The sequence below is a fragment of the Phoxinus phoxinus genome (assembly GCF_949152265.1).
Source record: "Phoxinus phoxinus genome assembly, chromosome: 21".
Classification (NCBI taxonomy): domain Eukaryota; kingdom Metazoa; phylum Chordata; class Actinopteri; order Cypriniformes; family Leuciscidae; genus Phoxinus; species Phoxinus phoxinus.
The window spans coordinates 21,786,359-21,810,349 of record NC_136896.1 but is presented as its reverse complement, the minus strand read 5'-3'; the positions used below and the strand labels follow the sequence as shown (position 1 = coordinate 21,810,349).

General features: G+C 37.2%; 1 protein-coding gene across 3 annotated transcripts; it reads right to left on the bottom strand.

Annotated features, from left to right (window-relative positions):
* Window positions 1-205: 205 nt before the first annotated feature.
* ghdc (GH3 domain containing) lies at window positions 206-20,460 on the bottom strand. 3 transcript variants are annotated; one of them, XR_013795731.1, is made up of 12 exons: window positions 15,429-15,609; window positions 14,727-14,993; window positions 12,850-13,046; window positions 12,533-12,727; window positions 8,878-8,997; window positions 8,327-8,624; window positions 5,845-6,034; window positions 5,291-5,362; window positions 2,623-2,756; window positions 1,520-1,608; window positions 1,153-1,437; window positions 206-1,072 (listed from the first exon to the last, which is right to left on the bottom strand). XR_013795731.1 is itself a non-coding variant. In XM_079595777.1 (12 exons), the coding sequence occupies exons 2-12, from the start codon at window positions 15,609-15,611 to the stop codon at window positions 1,216-1,218; spliced, it is 1,791 nt and encodes a 596-aa protein (XP_079451903.1). In that variant the 5' UTR covers window positions 15,612-15,730; window positions 20,415-20,460; the 3' UTR covers window positions 206-1,215. The 3 variants fall into 3 exon arrangements, 2 of the variants coding, with proteins under 2 accessions (XP_079451903.1, XP_079451902.1); XM_079595777.1 differs by adding an exon at window positions 20,415-20,460 and having other exon boundaries at window positions 206-1,437; window positions 15,605-15,730; XM_079595776.1 differs by having other exon boundaries at window positions 206-1,437.
* Between the last annotated feature and the right edge of the window lie 3,531 nt (window positions 20,461-23,991).

Sequence of the window (23,991 nt, the reverse complement as noted above, 5' to 3'; positions counted from 1 at the left end):
TTCGCAAGGATTCCTGGGTAGTTAAAGTGCGTGAAGCCTGCATCTATTACTCAGTACTTAGATGTACACTTGCATTGTAACAAGGACACTTGTTAAAGTGTAACCAAACATTAACTGAAAAAAGAGATACATAATACAATATAATATTAGAATAAATGCCATTTTGTCCAATGGTTGATCAACAACAGGCAGACCAAATATATTTCTGACATTTTTTATTTATGTTGTTCAAAGTATGTTATGAAAAATACATAGTTTAATTTGCTACATATCCCTGCAACATTTGCATGAACATAGCCTGAAAGTTACTCAGGAAGCGAAAATTTGGGTTAGCGCTTACTCTGAATTAACTTACCTAATTAAACTGCTAAATCACCTTTCTTGAATACCTCCTAATGATAGAAATCTGGTGTGCTACAGTAAATAAGGGATACATCCAAAATGTGCAGTATTGTGCTCCTGCAGGATCAAGAACCATCACTCAACCATCAGGCCCAAGCAGATCTGCGAAGACCAGGAGACTTGGTTGTCTCTTCAGCAGGATTCTTTATTAAGAACACGAGCTGTCGGTAGCTGCAGTCATCAAGTCTGACTAAGGGAACTTTACATGGTATCTTATAGGCATTCAGTGGGCAGTCCTTAAAGGTGTTGACCTTATACACAGCCTTAGAGATGACCACTAAATCATATCATTGAAAAGACAATACAGGCAATTACCCCCAACTGTGAATATAATGGTAGGTACTCCTCAATTAACTATAAACATCACATGGCCACAAGAACCAAGACTATATAAACATTCACATAGTTTGACTCTCAGTCAATCTTTCTCAATCAAAGATTGACAAAACCCCTTCAATGGAAACTATATTGATTCTAATCAGTAAATTGATGCCATCCTGTTCATATTGAATGCCCAATACAGTGTAATTCACCTTAGTTTTTCATGTTATGTAAGGATGTAGGATCAGCAGATCTTAAATTTAAAATCCTACACCACCATCGGATGGACGACTCATGCCCCTGGTTGAGCCTGTTCCTGAGGTCTGCTTTGAAAATGTGACGGGGCACACTGTTACACTTTTCAAGGAATCGCCCAACCAATGGATTATTTACAGTTGTCTCTGCATATACAACTAGGATAGGAGAAACTATTTTAACCGCCAAAAATGACACCTCAGTTTGTATCAGAGCCTTTATCTCTAATTGAAATGCTCACGAGAAAGCCCTCTGCAGTAGAAAGTCGGCAAACTCTCTCCTACGTATCACACGCTGCATTTTGAAGGTGTTGGACGAAACACTAGAGAAGGCCATCATGCGATCTTTCAGTTCTTGGAAAGTTCCATCACGAACGAGCTGAACTCTCATTGGTCCGATGCTGCCCTTCATCCTGAAGGATCTGTAGATGTCAGAGTCCTCCTGTAGGCAGTGGTCTAACTGTTGGATTTGAAAAGATATCAAGAGCAGTTAAAGAGACGGGTTTTTTAAAAGTGTTTTAATGAACATTCTAGATAGTCACCTTGTATCTTTGTTCCTCTGAGAGGTTCCTCACACCCTTCAGCTCAACAAACACAAGATAATGCGGCTGAGATATTCCAGATGCATTGCCTACAGCAAACACAAATAACAAATTAAATGAAAGGTTTACTGCACGTATTTCCAGTTCAGTATTATACGCAAGATCGACCTTAGGAAAATTCAAGTTATGTTCCAGATTCATAACAACTTGTACTCTATTGACGTTGCAGACAGGGTCAAAATTCAATCACACTAGTCTCATGCTGACATTTATAATGCGCTGCAGTCTGGGGAGGGTTGAAATTAAATTCCAGTCCTTGAGGTGCTGGATGCAGCCTGGAATCATAAATCACACCATGTTTGCTCATATGGCCAGAGGAGACCAGCCCCTCGACTGAGCCTGGTTTCTTCTGTGATCCCCCCCCCCCCACCCCCACCCCCATTTATGTCACCTGATGGAGTTTGGGTTACTTGACACTCTCGCCTTTGGCTTGCGTAGTTGGGGACATTGAACTGACTCAAGCTGAATAACGACACTATTGTCTTCTGTAGAGCTGTTTATAGCTGAATTGAAATCATTTCATAATTGATGAACTGATGCATTGTTTAGCTGCTTTGAAGCAATCTGTATTGTAAAGTGCTACTTAAATAAAATTGCCTAGGCTGTATATCAGGGGCACCTGCAGGATTTCATCTGAGGGTATGCACAGAGGGGAAAAAAACTAATATAAAAATGATATATATGCTCGTGTTTTAGTTTTTCTTTTTTTTGGAGTAGATTAGCATTCAATTAACCATTATTACACACTTCAATAAGACTCTGTACACCTGAGCAGCCTCTAGACACGTTTAAAACACAAAAAAACGACAAAAATTGTCAAAATCACCCATCTAGTGCATGTTCACAGGAAACCAACTGAAAAACAGTGTAGGTGACACAAAAATCCTTTCGCTGTGAATGGTCACTTATTCACATTAGTTGCCTCTCAAAAAGTAGCCTCGTGTCTCAATTGCTTGTCCGCTGTTGTATATATTTGTTTAAATTGTAATGAACTTGGAACATTCCTTTACATGACAAAGAATTTGATGAAACTCAAACATTACCTAGAATGCCACTCTCAACACAGCTGTAGTCTATGAGTCTGGATCCTGGCCACAGCGTCAGTGTCCTCTTAAGGGCCCTCAAAAACAGCGATTCAGAAACTTTCTCCCCACGCACGCTCAACATCTGACCACGCCTGAACACACGTTAAAGAAACGATAACATGGAAATATGTTTTTGATTGATCAGATCAGTGCTTCTCAAACATTCAGGCACTAAATTTGATCAAATTTTCCAGCATTGGGCAAACAGAAATCTAAGTAAGAATTTGTAGTGTGAGGACTGTGAGCAGCATACATAATGCCATATTCTGCTGCAGGCGCAAACAGAATAATAATGAATCTGATTCAGTGTTTGGTCTGTAGTGTGCCACACCATTAGATAATATATTACATTAATGCATTTGGCAGGCGTATTTATCCTGCATTTAAGGAACACATTCAATCAATCTCATGCATTCCCTGGGACATGAACCCATGATATAAGCGTTGTAAGTGCCACACAACACCATTTGTTCTACAGGAATGGAGCTACAGCAACTAAAAAAAATATACAATTTTACTATTTTTTAAAAAGGTGATGAACTGAGAAATCAAATTTTCCTTGAGCTTTTGACATAAAAGAGGTCATCATACTTTAAGAATATCCTATGTTTCAGAACTGAAAACTTCCTTGTTAGTCCAATAAAAGCTTTTATTGACACCAGGCAAATCGAACGACAGGTTTTTTAAAGTGTGTGTGTGTGTGTGGGGGGGGGGGGGGTATCAAACACCGCCTCCGCAGAAGAAGATCAACGCCTACTTCAACACCGCCTGTTTAGCCCCGCCCACCGATTCACACATTACATGCAATAGCTAAATAACATAGGCCGACGAGGTGATAATTGCGAAACCAGATCGAGCTACCAAGCGATAAACATGCCGTTTACAAAATATTGTGCAGTGCCTGGTTGTGGAAGAAGACAGTCGCTGCATAAGCTTCCTTCCGATTCCAATATTAGGAATGGGTGGTTAAACTTTATTGAAATCAGTAATTCAGTCACAATTTCCGACACACGCTTAGCAAACAGACTTTTACGACAAGGATCTGCCGAGCAACGCCACAAACATGCAAGTAACCATGTTTATTCTAATGCCTGATCTGTGGTCAGTGATTTCTGATGTGTAATTATTCAATTTAAGATAGATTATCTTTCTCTCAAAATCGTTCAATACCGTTTATGCATCAGTGACTAAACGATCAACTTCACATCGTTTCTCTTAGTAGGGTGAAAATAATCTTATTGTGATTAAATTATATAGAGAAAGCGATCAAAGAACGCTCCCTTTCCAAATCACCCAAGCTGTCAATCACACAGCGCGAGATACTTGCCAAAACTCGTTATGAAATCAATTGACCGTTCGCAAAACCCCGCCCTCTAACGGTTCTCGTCCAATCCTAGCTCAGCAACTGTAACTAAGGAGGAGGACCTCCGTCAAACATTCCGATTTCAGCAAGATAGTGCAATGATGCGCCTATGGCATGAGGTTTGCACGGGCTTAAAACTTGCTGTATTTTATGATTGCTTGCAACTATTATTAAAAAATAGGCTACATGTACAAACACCGTTTCACTACGGCACTGCGGCCCCTCATCAGTCAGCAAACAAGAGGAAAAAAAAAAAGAGAAAAAGCACGGACTTACTAATTACGAAACTTTGATGTGGTTGAACAGGTACACAGTCACAAATTCCTCTGCAACTCAAACATTAAACTTCAAAACAAAGTTTGTGCAGTTGCACAACTATTTACACAAATATATCCTTCTCAGTAGGCTACGAGTTATGAATGAAGAGAACAGCATCGAGTTGATGGTTTCAGCGTGTCCTCTGATTGCAGTGTTGTGACTGAAATAGCGCGCGCGGGAGCACATGCGCAAAACAGTTTTGTAAAATGATATATGATCAAATAAAAATGATTGATATATAATTTTACAAAACTGTTTTGTGCATGTGCTCCCGTGCGCTATTCTGTCTATACTTTCTGTCGTGCCCTGGAGGATATGTCTGCTGCATTACTCCAAAACCAATCACTTAATGTATGGATCTCAACCCAGCCATGGCTATGGTTCTCAATTGTTTGACGGGCGTAGTAACAATAACTAAGGGGCGTGGCTTTTGCGAACGGTCAATTACGCTGTTACACTGCACAACGAAGCTCTTACTGTATTAATATTGTGTTTGCATTGTTATTTGGTGAGAGTGTAAAAATTGCGGTGCAATAATGAGATCTTTATTCACGTGACAACAGACTGCTTGTCATCTGCTCAGTGCTCATCGCTGCAACCTTTCATGTGATGGAATAGATGTATTGTTATAATGCTTTAAACAATACTTTTCACGATTTGTTAAAGTTTTCGAGAGAGTTCCGCATGTAATATTCATATGCAAACATGTAAGCCAATCACAGCAGTTTACATAAAGCCTCACAGCAGACACGCCCCTGAATTAGAGGCTAAAATCAGTCTAGGAAAAATAAAAAATGTAAGGGCACCCCAGACAACATTATAAAATAATAAAACAATCCAGTTCATGACCCCTTTAAACAGTGTGAAATAGTGTTGTGCTATGTACCACTGTGTATCACAGTTTAAGAATCACTTGACTAGATAATGTATAATAAACATGAGTACCTATACTGAAACTCCACTTTTGGACACTGGTTATGAAACCCGACTACTTTCACAACATCTCCAATGCGATACCTGAAAAACATAGATAAACACTTTATTAAACGTCTGGTACATAATTTTACTAAAATCTGGATATTGTTTCTCAGAAAAGACTGAACAACAATAGAAGCCCACGTTGACAAGTCGCTATGCGAGACGTCAAAACGTCTGGAGAGAAATAACGCAGACACTGTACAAAGATGAAATTGTTGTATACGTGTATGAAATCGAACATACTTAGAAAAGCTAAGTGTCTGCTGTACACACACTAAGCCTATCTGTCAAAACTGAAGTATACTTTGGGCTCAAGCCAAAAAATAAATAAAAATCCTGATGAATTGTATCCAAAGATCCAAAAGACTAAGTTTAGTGAAGAGTGTTTAGTATACAAACACATTTTTATCCCTACTTTTAAGACTATGAAGAACTGAACAGACAGATGGCATAAGAGTAGTGAAAGCAGGGTGTGTAAAGAAAACCAAGTAAATGTTAAGCAGCAGGATCATGTACCTGACCTGAATAATCCTGAGGCATTGGTGACCAGCAGCTCATAGTTGTGTCCTTCTTGAAGCTGCTCTATCAGGAGAGTTTTGGGCTGCTCTAAATCCAGATCCTCCTCTGGTATAAACTCACAGAACATGGAGCGGGGACACAGGAGATACTGTCTGCTCTCCTGCAGCGGCCACAGGTTCACACCTATCAAGCCTGAAACATAAATTACAGACTATTACACACAACTGACGCATGTATGTGAGCTCTACTCGCTGCAAGTGTATGCTCCGTTCACAACTTTGATGCTGAAAGTTTGCTGTACTGGATAGTAGGCATTGCTAGTTCTCTACATCAAGTTGCTCTGCATTGGCATAAAGTTTGCAGAAAAACTAGTTACTAAGAGTCAATTGAAAATGAGAAAATAATAGAAAATGAGGTCTCTGCCATTTAAATTTATAAAGAAATATACGTAGTGATGGTATTTTCCAGTGCTGTATTTAAATACACTTAAACAACATATTGCAGGAATTTAGTTAAATTTAGTTATTTAACGTATTACTGTTAATAAAGACACATAGAAAAACACGACTTTATCTCTATTACAACTTCAGGTAGTGGTTAGTGAAGTATTCCAGACAAAACTGTTTGATTTATTACATTTAGATAATTCTTGAAGTCAGAATTCAGTGCATGACATTACCTTCAGCAATCTTAGGAAATATGTTACGAATAACACAAAAAATATTAAAAACCTATGCTTATCATGGCTTATTTCTTTAAAGATGCAGTCTGTAGGAATGATAACTAGTGGTCGAAATAGGTACTGCAGTCCAATTCAAAATATCGGAGATCGTTGTTTCTCCCGCCACCTGCTCCTCAGACACGACGGCGCTCACACGGGTTGCCAGTTTGAGCACACGCAACAGGAACGAGCGCAATGGACAACGAAAATTGGCAACGTGCAGTATCACAGACCGAAACAAACATTCCAGCCTGGAAACGCACATTTCAAAGTAAACTAACTGGCTGCAGAAGTGTTTTTCAGAGAAACGAGTATGTGAACTTAGCATGTTTCCTCAATATATGCAAACATATTATGGTATCTTTATGCTTTAGTAGAGTGAAAAAGTTACATACAGCACCTTTAATATATCACAATTCAATTAAGGCCGTTTACACGGAAACAATCTGAAGAGAAAACGCAAAAGTGGTGTTGCGTTATCACTTTTTATTCTGCATTTAGACGAGCGTTGTGGGGGGGAAATCCGCGTTCATATGGTGACGCAAAAGTGTGTAAAATTCGATGTAGTATGCACTCCAGGCAGCTAGGTGGCAATGTGAAGCACTGAAAGTGAAAGAGACACTGACACTGTTTTTCATGTTCAATACGGTAAAGCTGCTGCTTTAATCCACGGTGCTCTTTGCGTGTCGCTCAAAAATGACAAGAATTTTTTTTTTTTCAATGAAATTAATACTATATTTTAGTTTGATAATGTTTTGTTATTTTCCTGTACTGGCGCATGCCTGTGACGTTAACGCGTACGCGATGAGAGCAGATCGGTGCCTTCACTGTCTAGCAGACTTTTGCGTTTTTACCCTAGCGACGGTGAAGCGTTTTTAAGATTTCCACTCTGGAGGGTGGTTTCACTTTTTTGCGTTTTTAAGCCCCAAAAACACTGTCACAGTCTAAACGAAAGGCACATCTGATCAAATCTTTTTACGTTTTCACCCGCGAGCGTTCTTGTGTAAACAGGGCCTAAGAAATGTACACTCCAGGGGTTTTTATTCCGAGGTGCCATGGGAGGCATTGCGTAAAAAAAAAAAACTCTGAATGAGCAAATAATCTACAGTACAAAAAATATTACATTAAAAAAAGTGTATACATCTCCTGTTTTTCTAAAATGGCAAACCAACACCAGCGGTTAAAGTTTCGATAGGTCTCTCTTGCCTCAACTTTTATCTCATGCATAACCAAATAAACACTGGTTTATTTCATGTCACATTCGAACCTGAAATGATTTGAAAACATGATCTGTGAGGTTTTTTTAGTGAACAATCAGTTGGATGAAATTAAAGGTATATATCTATGTCTGTGACAATCACGACACCTGCAGTGTTGTTTTCGGAAATTTGATGACTGATGATCCGAAAATAAGTTGATTATTAAAAAGAACAGCTTAACATTAGTGCACAAATAAAAAGTGTTACTGTGTTCTTATAGTTATTGTTTTGAAAATAAATAAATAATAATGCTTTAAAAGCACTAACTTCATTTGAAATATTTTTTTTTAAATAAATGAAACATTACTTACACTATAAAGAAAAAAAACAACTAATACAATTCTAAGTACCGGTAATGTTTATTTAACCTGAAAAAAAGTGTCAAAATTAAGTGTAACTGCAACATAAAACAGTGTGAACTTTGACTCCTCATTTTTGAACACCACTGCACAGTACTGGTAAACACACACATACACACACACACACACACACAAGGAAACACACCTTCAGTGGCAGCGTAGAAAGGGGAGTAGAACGGGACATCTTTACAGTAGTTATGTCTTAACATCTCCCCATAAATCTGGTTTGAGCCCGAGTCCACTGCCAGTACCAGGTGTAACTTGGGCCATAGTCTGAGTGCGATCCCCTCAAAGCCTTTCTCAAACTGGGCTGTGAGCTCAGTGGCTCTCATTGGGTCTGGCTTCATCAGCTTCTCTAGAGCACAGCGCACGTCAGCCTTCAGGTTCAGACCGGAGTTGATCCTGCCCACTTCCACATCCACAACAAGATCTTTCCAATGTTCCTAAATGCAGATGAACACAGGGTCTATCTGTCTATCTGATATATTCAGAGTCAGATATAAAACAATGAGCTGATCGGACAAATCTAAGAGCGGGACAAGAATTGTGATGTAAAGCAAATTATAAATATATGAGATTGTGCACAACTACCAGGTGATCACTCAAATTTGAATGCTGATTATATAATTATTTAATGAATAATGTAATATAGAAGCATTTTCATTAGTGATCTCAGACCTTTGGTCCTCATTGTACCTGCAGGGCTCTGAAGGCATAAAAGACGGTAGAGCAGAAGTTGGATTCCAGCGTGCCGAGATTGCGGTCCTTCAGCCCAAACAGCAGATGCAGATACAGGGCGTCGCTCTCATTCAGCACCTAGAGACAAAACAAACAGTACCTTTTAGATTCTGTACACTAGTGTTCTGATCAGATATGGTTAAACACATTTCATTTTAGTTGGCAGGCACTTTTATCCAAAGTTACTTCCAGTGCATGCACAGCAGCTTTGTGGACTCCAGCTGCATGACTTGTACTTGAGGAACAACAATATAATTAAACATAACAATCAGACATAATCAAAGAAGACTTGCGATACAACTTAAATAGACTCGTAAGCAGATTGTACGAAAACTCATGAATGAGATTCAGATTAATTTATTCGAACAACTAAAATTGAGCTGTTCGGTTTTCTATTACTTGCATAAATAAATGCAGAAAATCAGTGATTCACTGACAGCAGTCGAGGCTTTTTTTGAAGGCACAGTTTTGATAGACTACCATTTACTATGCTAAATTATGCAGGCAATTATTTTATTTGTTCTCTGCATTGGAATTTAAAACTGCAGAAACATGCGTGTCAGAAATGAGTGTGTTCGTCAGTGTTGTAGTTTGGAAATTTTACATTTAAAATTTTGTTTCCATTCATTTAGTTTTTATATTACTTTTAATATTTTATGACTGCTACAGTTAACAAACGAATTATTTTATTAAAGACTAAGTGAAGGGAGAAAACAAGGTGGGATTAATCATTTAACAAATGAGTAAATATAGAAACCACTGGACATACTCAGAAAATATGACAACAGAGGACACAAGAAAAACAGTGAGGTGCACTAGGGGTGCTTCTCATTTCTAATTTGTGCATCTTTGTTTCCTTTCCTCGTGTCTCATCTCCACCACCTTAGGATGCAAGGAAAGAAAATGAGGACAGAGGAATCGAAGGAAATCTTATTTTGAATTGGAATATTCTTAAATCACTCGAGCATCACTTCAAGGAAGCTCGACGTTATCCTTTGGTAAATTGCTGTTGAGATCCTTGATTGTGTTTTTCTGTTTTGATGTGTATTTGTATGTTTATGTTAAGCTGCTTTCCTGGCGACTAGGTCACTCTTGTAAGAGATTTGAATCTCTGAGTTTTTAACCTGGTCACATAAAGACTGACTGACTGACTGAATGGAGGAGTCTCCGCATGAAAAACCCGCGACTGGCAGATCAACGTGCTACTGCATTTCTCTCCAATACAATAGGTAATTAAATGTGTGGAGGATTGTATCTTTGACAAGATGATTGACAGATCAGTTTACGTGACAGGATGCCTGTGAGAGCAACAGAGAGCAATCGTTAAAGACGCTATTTTATGACGTGAGAGTAGGCCTATGTCCCAAAGTGTCTACTCTTCTAATACACACTCAAAAGTCTGTACTTTTTCATCACAAAAAGAGTAGGCCTACATAATTTTAGGGCGTAGTATGAGTAAGTGTTAGGCGAATTGAGACGCAGCATAAGATATTTTTATAAATGTTGGTAACCAGACAGTTGACAGTAGAACGTTAGCTAAGCCATTGACTTCCTTGGTACTATGGTATGGAAGTCATAGCTACCATCAACTGTCTTTGATAAAGTGAACTATTCTTTTAATGGCTCCGCGTAAACCATAGGTGTCACTAGGCCCTTTTTAGGGGAGCTTCAGCCCCCCAAAACTTAACCAGAGGAAGATGTGGATCTTGCATATACTGATAATTCCTCTTGAAACTAAATTGCAGAACTCATCCTTTGATTTGAGAAAAATTATCAAGATTTGAAAAGTTTGCTGACAATACTGTATAACCACTGCTGATCGGAGGTACCTAGTGAAAAAAAGTATACTTTATTGTATTTGAAATATATTCCCTTTTTCAATAGTATATTGCAAATATACTAAACAAAAATGGTACTATCTTTAAATTATTAAAAGTAAATTAGCATCATGCTTTTACATATTTTCACAATACAACTTTCAACACACTTTAAAATAATTGTACTTTAGTATATTTTTGAAAAATATATTTGAAGTGAAAATTCTGTTTATTTCTTAAAAGTGTATTTATTTGCGCTTTATTAAAAATATGTTTTAGGTATATTTTAACTGTGTGCTGGATATGATCATTGTAACAATGCATTGAAAGTATACTTTCAAAATACATTATAGTATACAATAGTACTTTGTACAAAGTATAGCTTTGTATAGTTTTAGAAGTTTTATTTTTCTAATAATGTACATTTGTTATTGAAGACAAAGTATACAATTTGGAATAAGCCAAAGGTATTAATCAGCCAGACAATTGTGTTTACACTACAAAAAAATAAGGCCTATCTGTTTCCATTAAAAATATACTACCGTATATAAACTTTCTAAAACATATAGGTTTCTAATACATATTTGATTTGTTTAAAAAACTATTCAGAATGCTTTAAAAAAAACATCTCCTATATTTTGTTTTGTATTTATGCTAAATTCTACTTCTAGTACAATTTAAAGCTGTGCTTTTTTTTACTGTCACTCAGGTATGTTTTTGGCTAGAAATTTAGACTTTTAAAGAGTGAAACTTTAACTCTGTGTCTATAATTTTACATGAGAATAATTTAGATCCAACACTAATCAAACATACAACAAAAGTCTAATCAATGTTTTGAGGATTACTTGAAAATTAGAGCCAGGTGTGTTTGATTAGACATGGACATTATAGCACCCCACATCTGTACAAATTGAAAGAAAAATCTATGAAAATACCCTTTCATAAAACCTGACAACATGCACTTTAAAGGAGAACTCCGGTCAATTTTAACATTGAACTCAATTTTTAGTAAATTTGGAGTGCTGTCAATACAGAGAACAACGACAATCCTATTTTTAAAATTGTTTTAAAACAATTTTAAAACAAGTGCCCAGCCATGTTGAGTGATTCCTTCAGAGTGAACACGGTGAATCTGACTGCATTTGATGTGAAAGATATTCATAAAAATTATGTTAATTCAACAAGCGCACAGACCTGTATTTAGCTCCTGTTTTCGGTCGAAGTCCAAAGTAGTCGATTGTTGAGTTCACGCGCGTGATCATAGGTAACTAAACCTATGCGCGTGAACTCGACAATCGACTACTTTGGACTTCGACCGAAAACAGGATGTAAATACAGGTATGTGCGCTGGCTGATATAACATCATTTTTATTCATATCTTTCACATCTACTGCAGTCAGATTCACTCGTGTTCACTCTGAAGGAATCACTCAACATGGCTGGGCACTTGTAATGACACATCAAGGATGATAAGAGAAATAAAAGCAGGTTTAAAATTTGCCCCATTCAAGTCAATAGGGTCCCAATTTTAAAAAGAGGATAACACAGTGTAGGCAACACCGATTTTTGTCGTTGTTCTCTGTATTGACAGCACTCCAAATTTACTAAAAATTGAGCTCAATGTTAAAATTGACCGGAGTTCTCGTTTAACCTGTTGTGAATTGTTTGATTACAATTACAAATCTAAAACAGTGGAAAACAGAGGAACCTCTTATGGTTAGTCTCTCTTTTCACCTTAACATTTACAAATATTATCACTGAATATCATGTTAAATTCATATTCATCCATCCCCTACCTGATAGACGGGTGCTGGTGTGGTGTACAGATGCAGCATGTGTCTAGAGGAGGCAGGGGTTGAGGAGTTGGGGCCAATGGGAATACCTGCCTCGCTCTGACGGAAAAGGGGCGAGTAAAAAAGCTTCAGGGTCTTCTGGAGACAGTTGGTGCCTGGAAAGGCTCGACTCATTGCATCTAGACAAACAGTCACCCCCTGTCAGAAAAGTGCACAAAAATAATAGATTACATGCCCACTTATCCTCTTGAGTGTTTGGAAAACCTGTTTAAAAAAAAAACGGTGTTTGGACTGGTGTTTAAAAACTGTTTATGTGTGACCTGTAGAAAGAAATCCGTGTTGGTGTCTCTGGTGCTCAGAAGCATACGGCTGGATCCAGACGTTCCGGATGTCATTGCCAGAATAAGAGGCTTCTCCGATATTAAAACCTTCTGCTCTCCTTTAGCCATGCGCTCCACATACTTTTCATAATGGTCATAACCCGTGACCGGATGGCGCTGTCGAAATGTCTCTGTGTCTGAAATGATACAATAAAAACTCATACATTTCATGACAAGATGGTGGCATGTCCCACAGGTATTTTCCATTGCCTAGAAGCCAAGAATTAAAAAATAATTGCTCCACATTTTTTTCTGTTAATTTTATCAATGAAAATATACTATTTTCTAAGATTCTAATATATGTAAATAAAATAAACTCTATATCTAATAGACGTAAGTTAACTAGAATATCTGTAGCATGCAGTCAGAGCCTTCAAATGCTTCGAGAGAAGGGCGATAAAACATTAAAGATTCAAAAGCTATGAAACTATATTTTGCACTTTCAATAAAAACCTTTACTAATGCATTTATTATTAACTTATTTAAATTAATAAATATATATCAATGTAATATTTTTCATAAATTGCAAAGTTATCACAAATGTTTTTGGCATTATGAATAAGTATATCAATGTAATATTTTTCATAAATTGCAAAGTTATCACAAATGTTTTTGGCATTATGAGGTATTGAGTAGATTGATGTGAAAAAAAAGCTTTTTAGCATAAAGCTACAACATAACATAACATAACAAAATCAACCATTTTCCAAACCACTTTTCCTGTACAGGTTTGCAGGATGCTGTAGCAAAAGCTTCAAAGTATCTCGGAACTTAGACACGGAAATACCCTGGACAGTTGGCCAGTCTATCAAGGTTACTACTTTCAGAAATTACAGGATGGCTGCCACAAAACACAAATGTGATAGAAATAGTGGTAGAAACTGTCCATTAGCCAAATAAATACAAATTTAACAGAGGCTTTAGCAAAATGGACAACTAAAAACTGTCACCCTGTTAATACAGTGGAAGTCGAGTGACTGAAGATGTATCTTATAATCGGCCATGCCAGAGAACCATTATGTCAAGAGTAGGGACTTTAAAAATAGGGCCCCCTCACCCAGACTATCCTTCCTCTAGTCAAGATGAATGTTCACAGTAATAGTGTTGCACCTAGTTTGCCCCAATGAGTTAAAACATGTGGGTTTCACTCTGAGGAAAAGTGGCATCATGTTCAGGTCAGTGACATTTTGAGACAGACGGGTGCAGAAATAGCTGTTTTTGCCATTTATCTTGACTCGCTGAACCTGATAATATTTGTAAAAGTATATCAAATAACATCAACATAGCCAGCAGGGTTATACTTCATTTTCCCAACCTGGCAAGACAGAGTGAAAGACCGGATAGGTAGTCCTGATACTCAGCCAGAATTTTTTTTAAATTACTCTCATAAGACATAAGAACAGGTTAAGACCATCAAAAGATTAAAGATACATCCAGATCAAACGTTTAGACCAGGGATAGGCAACTCCGGTCCTGGAAGGCCACTGTCCTGCGGAATTTAGCTCCAAGTAATTAAACACCTGAACAAGGCAACCAATGTTTTCAGGATTACTAGATACAGGCAGGGGAGTTCAAGGCTGAAGCTAAACTCTGCAGGACAGTGGCCCTCCAGGACCGAAGTTACCTATCCCTGGTTCAGACTGATCATTTATACAGTAAGTTTGGTCATAGAAAATAATCAAAAAATATGTTAAGTTTAATTAAGCTTTTACATTTAAACACAAAAAAAGTAGACAACCCTGTTTTGATATAAATAAATAAATAAAAAATGTATTACTTTTTACTATTATTAATATACACGCTTCGAAATCAATCACCTTTAATTGATCCGAAATCGTAGAGTTTGCCGTAGACTGTGTCTGAGTGTTTGCGCAGGCGCTTGAGCAGAGTTTCCTCTTGAACGCGATGAACGTCCTGAGTGTCTTTCTCCAGTTTGTTTCTCTGGCGATTCCCCAGCCAGCACACTGCCTTCACAGCCGCATACTGAGCCAGAAGACTTGATATTGATCGATTCTCGATCTTTATCTTCCATAGAAGAGCCATACAGCAAAGTAACAGGAGCAAAAATGAGCCTGCAGCAGGAGCTGTTACACAAGAACATAACAGCATTGACTCTTCTCGAACGGAAGAGGGCGCCAATACACACATTTAACAACGGATAGCACAGAGTTTATCAATTTATAAATGTATATGTAAATATAAAATGCATACAACTTTACAATAATGTATATATTTATTAATGATTTATAATCAAAATATAAAACAACAGTTTAGGTGTACTGAAAGAAAGCCACTTTATTCTAACAAACAAATTATTATTTTTTGATTGACAGCTCCTCACCAAGAAGTGCTGTAGCAGTAGGCTACCATAGTACGTACACAGTGATGCCAATACTTTGACATAAGCAAAAGGGACCATACCAATTTGAATAACATGATTATCATGTTTCGTTTTGATATTGTCTGTTACGGAGAGCTACCAATAATAAACTATATTGTTATCACATAAACAAACTCACCACATGTAATGGTCACGGCAAATAAAGCAATAAAACATGGTAAAATGATCCACAAACGTTGATGGGTCTGAATCATTGTGACGGACATTATTATTGAAAACTGAAACCAAACACACCAACACTGACACAAACTTCTTCTTCTATTGTGCAACGGTAGAAGCAAGAGCGCCACCTACTGTTCATGTTCACTGCTGCCACCAAAGTCCCTGAAAAGGCAAGTGGTGCTCACTGCAAAACCAAATGATGTCTTCTCTGGACGTCATGGGTTGAGCGTGACCTAGTCCAGCTCCACCTCGGAGGATCTAACGGGTAGTAGAGGGATACAGAGGATAGGGTTAGGGTGTAGTTGGACCTTCTAGCTCCACCCATGGCTCTGCAATCAAATCAGACTTTGATCATGAGAGTAACTATGGAGCAAGCATACTGAACTTCTCACTGCTAAAAATTAAGATATGGTTATGAAAACTGAAGAATTTAAATGTATTTACACAGTAAGAAGAAAAGAGTCGCTGAAAAAGGACAAATATAAACTATCAGTAAAATAAGTTAATTTATATAATTAGGTTTTATATAGATACTTTCTATAGGTACACAGCAACCCAAACATGTTACTTTAGTAATTTTAAAGCTTTACGTTATATATTGATTCTATTTATATTTGTACAACTAAAATTATAAAATAAATTGTTAAACTAACTTTGGATTAAAGGAATAATTATAATATATAAAATCATATTTTTATATATATATTATATAATCAAACAATTTTGATTACATGATTTTATCCAATCAAAAGCTCTTTAGAATCAAAAGCACCCTACCCCCTAACAACCTTATTTTTTTACTTTACTGTTAAATAGATGTATCTCTAGTTTTACTAAAGTATGGTTTTCAGGTTCTACACCTTTAACCAGAAAGTGAATAATGAAATATTAAAAATAAAACATTGTCTTCCCAGTATTAAACAAATATACATTCATATTAAGGCTACTAAAGGTATTCAGTCAAAAGCAGTACGCGTTTTTCTTTTGTTGTTTAATTAACAATGAGGACAGACAGCAGCCGCTTTATTAGGCTGTTCACTTAAAGAACTACATCAATACATTTACTATATATAGCTTGGCTATATTTACATGTCATGGTATAAACGACACAGCAAATTATATAATTAATTTAAAATATCATTAAATGGGAATTATATCATGGCAAATTTCCAGTTGAAGAGACGCATTCGCATTCTTTCTTTTTTTTGCCATTCTCTTTAGCGTCAGCATCTCTGCGTCAGCCTTTATAACGTCAAAAATACAAATACGTTATTTAAAAGTGTGAAAGCCTTTTTGCTAATTTTGTTGGTTGAAGTTTTGGAATATCTGATTCCATCGGGACATCAAACTGGAGAACCTGCCACCATGAAGATCAAATTGATTGACTCAGGGTGCTGTGCGCTCAAGAAGAAATCTGCCTTCAAAGTCTTCAGTGGTATGTGTCATGAACCACTAAGTTGATTAGCTCACAGAAACATAGTCAACATGTCTTTAACATCAGACGACATCTCTTTCCTCCAGGCACAAAAGCGTACTCTCCTCCAAATTCAACAAGCAAATCCATCAACAGTGTAGTCACTAGGGATCCTCCTGTTTGAAATGGTGTGCAGGGATTATTCCACACCCCACGATCTGTGCATGATCAGTGCGAACATCTGGACCAGTCCTGTCACAAAGTGAGATCTTCATCAGACCAAAAAAAGGACAATTTGAATTGTAAATCATACAAAAAAAGACTAATAGCTTCAAAGAGAGCAGGTGTAAAGTAAAAGCTATAATCAGACATCTCACTTGGCTTTTTGCACAGAATGCTGCACATGATTTGTGCTTGTCTGCAGCCAAAGGCACAGAAGAGACTCATTCTGAAGGAGATGTGTCTCCATGACTGGTTGATGAAATAAAGACATGGAGAACATCAGCAAACAACACCCGTCATGGCCACCCTGTTGGTTTCTGTCTTCACTCAGGTTTGCATCTGGCAGTCTGAAATGAGTGGAGATCTGCTTGCTTGGGGATCTGTAAATAATAAAAAATAAAATTTGTATATATATGAGATCACGCTCTTGTTCTTGTAAATGCTTTTAAACTATCAGGCGTGATAAGATACAAAAGAGAACTCAGTGCGTCTGTGAATCTCCTGTCTATGTCACTCACACACACACGGACAACAGACAAAAACACACCATAGTATGCCAAAATGCCCATTTTGTCAAGTATCCTCTCAAGCACAGTATTAAATTGAATACCTTTTGAAGCTTTAATAAAGATGAATCTATATTTACTGCATGATGTATGCAGCGAAGCGCTGTTTACAAGGTTAAAAAAATATATACAAAAATAACTTTGAGCATTTTGACAGGACAAGTTAAAATCTGAACTGGTCTGACTGAGCCAATAGAAACAAATTCATCCCTGATATATTGCATGGAACAGGTAAATTACATTTATTATTATGGGTTTACGTTAAGATTGTTTTAGGTTAAATTAAATTGGAAGTTGTTGTTTTTTTACCTAAAAAATGTATAGCTTTCAATTAGACTAATACTGAATGGCTATAATTGAGAAAATGCCATAAAAAAATATTTTAAATATAGGTTACTGTATTTATGTTGTTTCTACATTAATTTTTAGAGATTACTTGTGAAATTATGGCAAAATAAAAATATATTAAAAACTTCCTTCTCTTTCTCCTCAGCTTCTTTTTCTACCAGCAGGTCAAAATACTGGTCGCTGCTGATGATACGGGCTGGCAACGGAATGCAAAACCTCACCTTCTCTGTTCTCTCCAGGGCTGGACTCAAGAGGATGTTAGCCAGGCTCAGAGATCCCACCTGCTGCCACCAGGTCATTTTTGGAAGCCACTCTATTACAGGTGGGGCAAGGTGTTTGACTGGTGGAGAGAGTGGTTGATGTGTCAATAGGTTGAGTGCTGGATGTGTGAATGAGAGTGGCATGAGCGGTGGATGGTGTGGCTGGAGGAGTGCCGGGAGTGATGGATGGAGTGGCATCACTTCCATCTGCAGATGGGAGCATTCTCACCAAGAAAGTAAAACATGTAAAACCCATTAATAGCATACTTGAAAAGAAATGCAAGTTGCTTAGAGGATGAATTGTCATTGTATTAATGCTAAAATGACCTGGGTTGTGTCCACAGCACCCCTGCACAGAGGAAAGATTCCAGGCTAGCGGAACCCAGCCTTGTTTTGGGCTGTGACAGCAGTGGGGTAAACATTTGAAAACTGCTTCTTCCCAACAACAAGATCCTCTCACACCAGACCCATCCTGAAAGCCATGGTGGAGAAAAAGCAGTCTTCAGTGGGTTGAAGACAGCAAGATCCAGGGGCAGAAGGATGTGTGTGGTGTGGGCAGGTAGGTAGAGAATTTCAATTTTGTTTTCCCTGCAGTACACTATTACATCTTTTGAGACATGCGTCTCATGTTGGTACCTAATTTAGTAAGAGCTTTTGAGTCCATGTAACCCTTCTCCTGGATGCCATAGAGGGAGCATCCAGCCTATAAGCATTACTTGGGAGGCAGCCAGAGTAAATGATGACGGGTGGAATGTTGTCCCCGGCTCCATTAACACAGCAGTGCACCATGATGTGCTCCCTGGTTGTCTGCTTCTGCTGGTATACGTTTCCTCCCAGTCTGGCATAGGACTTTCTCCCTGGACAGAGGCTTGTCTCCAAAGCCAGTCTCATCACAGGTGTAGATAAGCTGTGGCTTCACAGAGGGTCTCATTCAAGTTGAAGAAACCTTCAATGGCCTCCGGCTCTGTCTAGAGAATCTGCCGTCTGTGAGGTTCGTCTTGCTTCTGCCTTCACTTCTTCCACCGCCTTCTGTAACATCTCCTTTGGGTACTGCTTTTTCTTTCCTGACATCTTTTCCTTTTTGATTTACGAACTTTCCTTTGAAATGAACATATGTTATATAACATTATGTTAATCATGTAACATCAAGTTGTATAATTACAAAACTGTATAAACAACTTATAAACAATTATTTGATGTATGAAATCTTATTAAATGTGTGAATATCATATCATTGTTTAACTTGAAGTAAAAAAAAGGTTGGCTATAGTTCATGTTTAATTTGTTAAAGAATGACAATTTAAAATTGTAAAATATATTCATTTCATGTCACATTAACTTAATTGGCCTTGTGAATTAAAAAAAATCATCACTGCACGCAGACGCACCCGCAATTGACGATTACAAATTTCCTATTTCAAAGCATTTATTCAACAAAAGGTAATATACCCACCCAAGCTGCAGTCTGAAGTGTCCGAGAAGGCCAAGGCCAGGCCCAGTCCTCGTGGGGGTCGGGCGGGTCGATGGGGCCCGCACAAATCTGGCAAAGGGTAACTTAGCTGCTAGCTATCGGATGCGAGGGAAAAAAGGGTTAGGCCTAACGTTACTAGTCCTCAGGTGCAACTTCAACGATTTGTCTCTGTCTAATGCGGGGGTGAAATGAATATGGCACAAATATATAGTTTATGTATGACCTGGAAGTAACGTTAACGTATTTATTAAGGGCGGTAAAAGGTTATCTGTAAGGAACATCGTTGTATGCGGATTCCGCACTGCGGAACATGGTTACGTTAATCTAACGTTAACTTACGTTACCAGGAAAGCTAGCTAACGTTAACTAAGTTTATTAAATTCATTCACAATATTTGTACACTCATTATTAATCGTAACGTTATGCCTAATATGATGAAAACGGCTTCGTTAATGACAGTTGACAGTTAACTTAACGTTACTGCTAACGTTAATTATTGGGCCTAAGTTACATGAATCACGTAACGTTAAATATTTTCAATTCAAAATGGCAAAATTAGACAAAGGTTTATAAGTTTGCATCCCTGACTATTTTCGTCGGTTGTTCAACATTTCGGTCCTAAAACATGGTCAAATATAAAATGTTTAGTTTGCCTACTTACATCTGACCTCGCACTTTATGACCGTTACCTTCAAGTCGCGTTGTCTGATTTTTCGCGCTCAGCACAGCAGATTTTGTGCACATGACGCCCGCTTACTTTGATTTGATTGGTCATCTCAAATATTTTGACATTGAAGCTGTTATCTTGGCCCGGCAAACAAAGTTATAAATTATCTTTACGTATATTACAGTTTTTCCTGATTCAGTTGCAGTTTCTCAACCCATTCATTCAGTTCTCATAACAGACACAAGGTGATTGTGTACAAAAAAAACCTGTGACTTGACTTGAGTAGGCTAGGCCTACTTTAGATGAGGGCAATTTCACTAACGTTACTCACTGCACGTTCTACACCCTCATGATTGTCAAATTTATTTGTAGCATTGAAGCAACAAAACAAAAAAATCCATGTAGCCTACAGTATTTTTTTGCATAAATGAGAAATGACTGCGGTAACGTTAGATAAAGTCTTTTTTTTTTTTTTCAGGAGACCAAGAAACTAGTACTTACTAACGTTAACTGTATACTGTAATGAAATTTGTCAGGAGAGCTATTTTTTTACTGTAGCTACTGTAATTGACAGTATACCGTATTGTGTTGTATACAGTGTTCATATTCAATTATTTGGTATTTGAATTTTTCTAGTTCTTTTCATTTACTGTAAGAACACTTAACAGTAGTGTAAGGAAAATATTTTTTTCTTAAAGCTCATTGTATTTTACGGTAACTGCACTTCAGTTTCATACATACTGTAACAATAAACCTTAAGCTGCAAAATGATTCTTGAATCCCAATAAGATCTTTGTTAGTTATGAATTGATCTCACTAGTGTTCAATTTATTTGTCTAAAATTTGATTTTGATATGACAGTTTGAGGTTTGTACAAGGTGGTATAATAAGATAACATAGTTAGTTGTAAGGAAATGGTGAATTGTTTCATTAAATGTGTCTTTTCTTCCTTATTGAGATGTGTATCCAAGTGAAATGGCTTCTTAAATGAGAAAAAAAACAGTATGACGGGACTTGATTTTGTCCAGTAGGAACAGATTGGATCATAGGGTTGTGGACATCACAGGAACTCCCCTTTGCTGGTTTGAATCTTACCTCAGTACTGCTAAATAAATCCATAATCCTGTCTCAAGGCAACAGCACACTTTCCAAAAGAACTGACTTGATCTAGGTTATCAGTATTTACATGACTCTGTGAAATATTTGATCATGACCATCAAGCGGAGTATTGTGATGGGTTTGCCACTCTCTTGAAGATAAAATAATTGCAACTCAAATCCATTCATTTATATTTTTATTAGTCAGGTAGCCATATAATAAGAGGGTTAGCGTATAGCCAGCCAATCATCATCAAAAAAATAAAATACATTTCCAGGAAAACCCCTGCACTTAGTGACGGAGTCCTGATCACCCATGTGGGAGTTTATGTTGTGATGAATGGCTGACTGGACATCATCCTCTTACATACAGAATATAATGTGATGTTACTTCCAACACAATAAAAGTACAAATAATGTTCAAAAGATTTTAAAGGGGGAAAAAAGACAAAAAAGCCAAGCCATCACATTAGGTTCACATTAAAACCAAGTTACAGTTGCTCTAAAGACAATTCAAGCTCAATTTATTTGCATCGCAACATTATATATTTTTAGATAACAATTATAACTATTTCTCAATATATATATTTGTTTATTTGTATATAAAATTATGTGTCTGCATAGGTACTATAAAGACATCTCTTTGATATACTTTCCTGAGATCTACTCTTGCGGGAGCAACTTTATCTTGACTGAAATTAATTTTTCATTAAATCAAGTGTTTTTTCTTTAATGGACTGGCCCTTTAAAGACAACATTTTTGATTAACATTGTAAACCCATTTCACTATAGAGGAACATTTGCCTATTGGCTAAGAAAAATAAACTTGATATTTTATGCAACTTTGCCTATCAAGTAAATGGGATTAAGATGTTTTGCAGTGTCGACTGTCGAGTAATTTTTAGATCAATATTTCTGAAATCTAAATTTGAAAGTGGCAGAAAATCTGAAAGCTAAAATTAGACTTTGGTATAACTACTGGACAAACCTCAGCTGTTTAAGGCACAGGAAGAGGAAATGACAATGGCTTAGGTAAAATGAAGAAATTAAAGTAGGGTGGAGTCAGTTTTAAGAAATGGCCAAAAGATGCTGGATAGATTAGACACTCATAATAAAAGCTTTTAAATGATTGTCACCTTTCAAGTTAAACACATACGGGCCCAACCACCATAATATCATTGCTTGTTTATCAGAGAACATGCCGTTTATGAGTAACATAAGGAAACTTTTCTCATCAAACTCAAGGTTGTTCCATATGCTGAATCTAGACACTGCAGTCATCTTTCTCTTTCAGTGCAATCTTTTAAAGGAGAATTACTGAACTATCAAACACTATTTCCACAACACGTTTCTCAAGTATTCACCCCATCTTCCATTGGTCAGACAATCAGATAGTCCCAAGGCCAAACTCGCACCATTGGTTGAGCAAATATTGCTATGTTGGGCTGGTTGCTGTGTGATATTTAGAAACCACCACAAAGTCACAGAGCCGCAGTCGCAGCACTTTTTGGGGACTCGCCTAATAATGGTTGACTTTGTCTCTGCTATTTAAGACAGGATAGAAGAAAAGGGTATTTGAACTTTACAGGGCCTAATATCAAATCTCAAAAAGTTACCAAGAGTTGATTCCTCAATTTGTTCTGAAGATGCAAGTCTAAATGTAACAAAACTTGATGCAGATAAACGGGACATTATGAAAATGCAAAAGAACAGAGGAAGTGTTAATGTTAAGATAATATTACCAATGTAGACAAATCATGAAAATTGCCAATCAAATATCAGTAGCTAAGAGTGTGAAAGGTTGATCATGATACCGTTTAGCTGATATATGGTGTGTGGCTGGTGAGAATCAGCCACATAGTGACACTAGTAGGCATATAGCAAGCTAATTTATATTTTAGCTTCTTTATATCTGTGGAACTGCACAGGCAAGATGAACAGGATTAAAACCAAATTCCTTCAGTTCCCCCAAATCAAATGGTCATATGCATATACATTTCTAAAAGGTTTGTGTTTTTCACCACTTGGATTTTTCTTTCCTTTTTTAAACTTTAGTTATTCAAGGCTGTTTGTCTGAGTTGTTGGGTGTGGCTCAGGCTCATAAAGACTAACACACAATCACAAAATCCAAACTTTACAAAACATGGATATTCTGAGTGAAATCTCATACATTTTCAAAGCTAGGAAATGCTGTAACTAAAGTTAGGGAGAAATAAGATCACTTTAATATTAACCAAGACAGCCTGGCTGAACTAGCTTTTTGGTAAACAATTAAGGGGCCAAGCCACAACACACTGGAAACAAACTACAAAAGTTTCTCGGCCACCATAAAGGGGTGGGTTAAACATTCAGGTTAACAGTTCAAGCGTCTATTAAAAAAATATTGTTACAGTAAAAACTTTGGTTTTGTTAGTCCATTAACTCTAGTATAAAGCCTATATGTTAACTTTAACACGGCCTGGCCTCTATGGTGG

What these genes read in the sequence shown, in the direction of transcription:
- ghdc (XM_079595776.1), bottom strand. Translation starts at nt 15,516, where the DNA reads ATGTCCGTCACAATGATTCAGACCCATCAACGTTTGTGGATCATTTTA. An exon ending in TGTTGAGAGTGGCATTCTAG is followed by an intron (nt 1,609 to 2,622) that starts GTAATGTTTGAG and finishes TGTTTGCTGTAG; the next exon opens with GCAATGCATCTGGAATATCT. An exon ending in CAGAGGAACAAAGATACAAG is followed by an intron (nt 1,438 to 1,519) that starts GTGACTATCTAG and finishes CAAATCCAACAG; the next exon opens with TTAGACCACTGCCTACAGGA.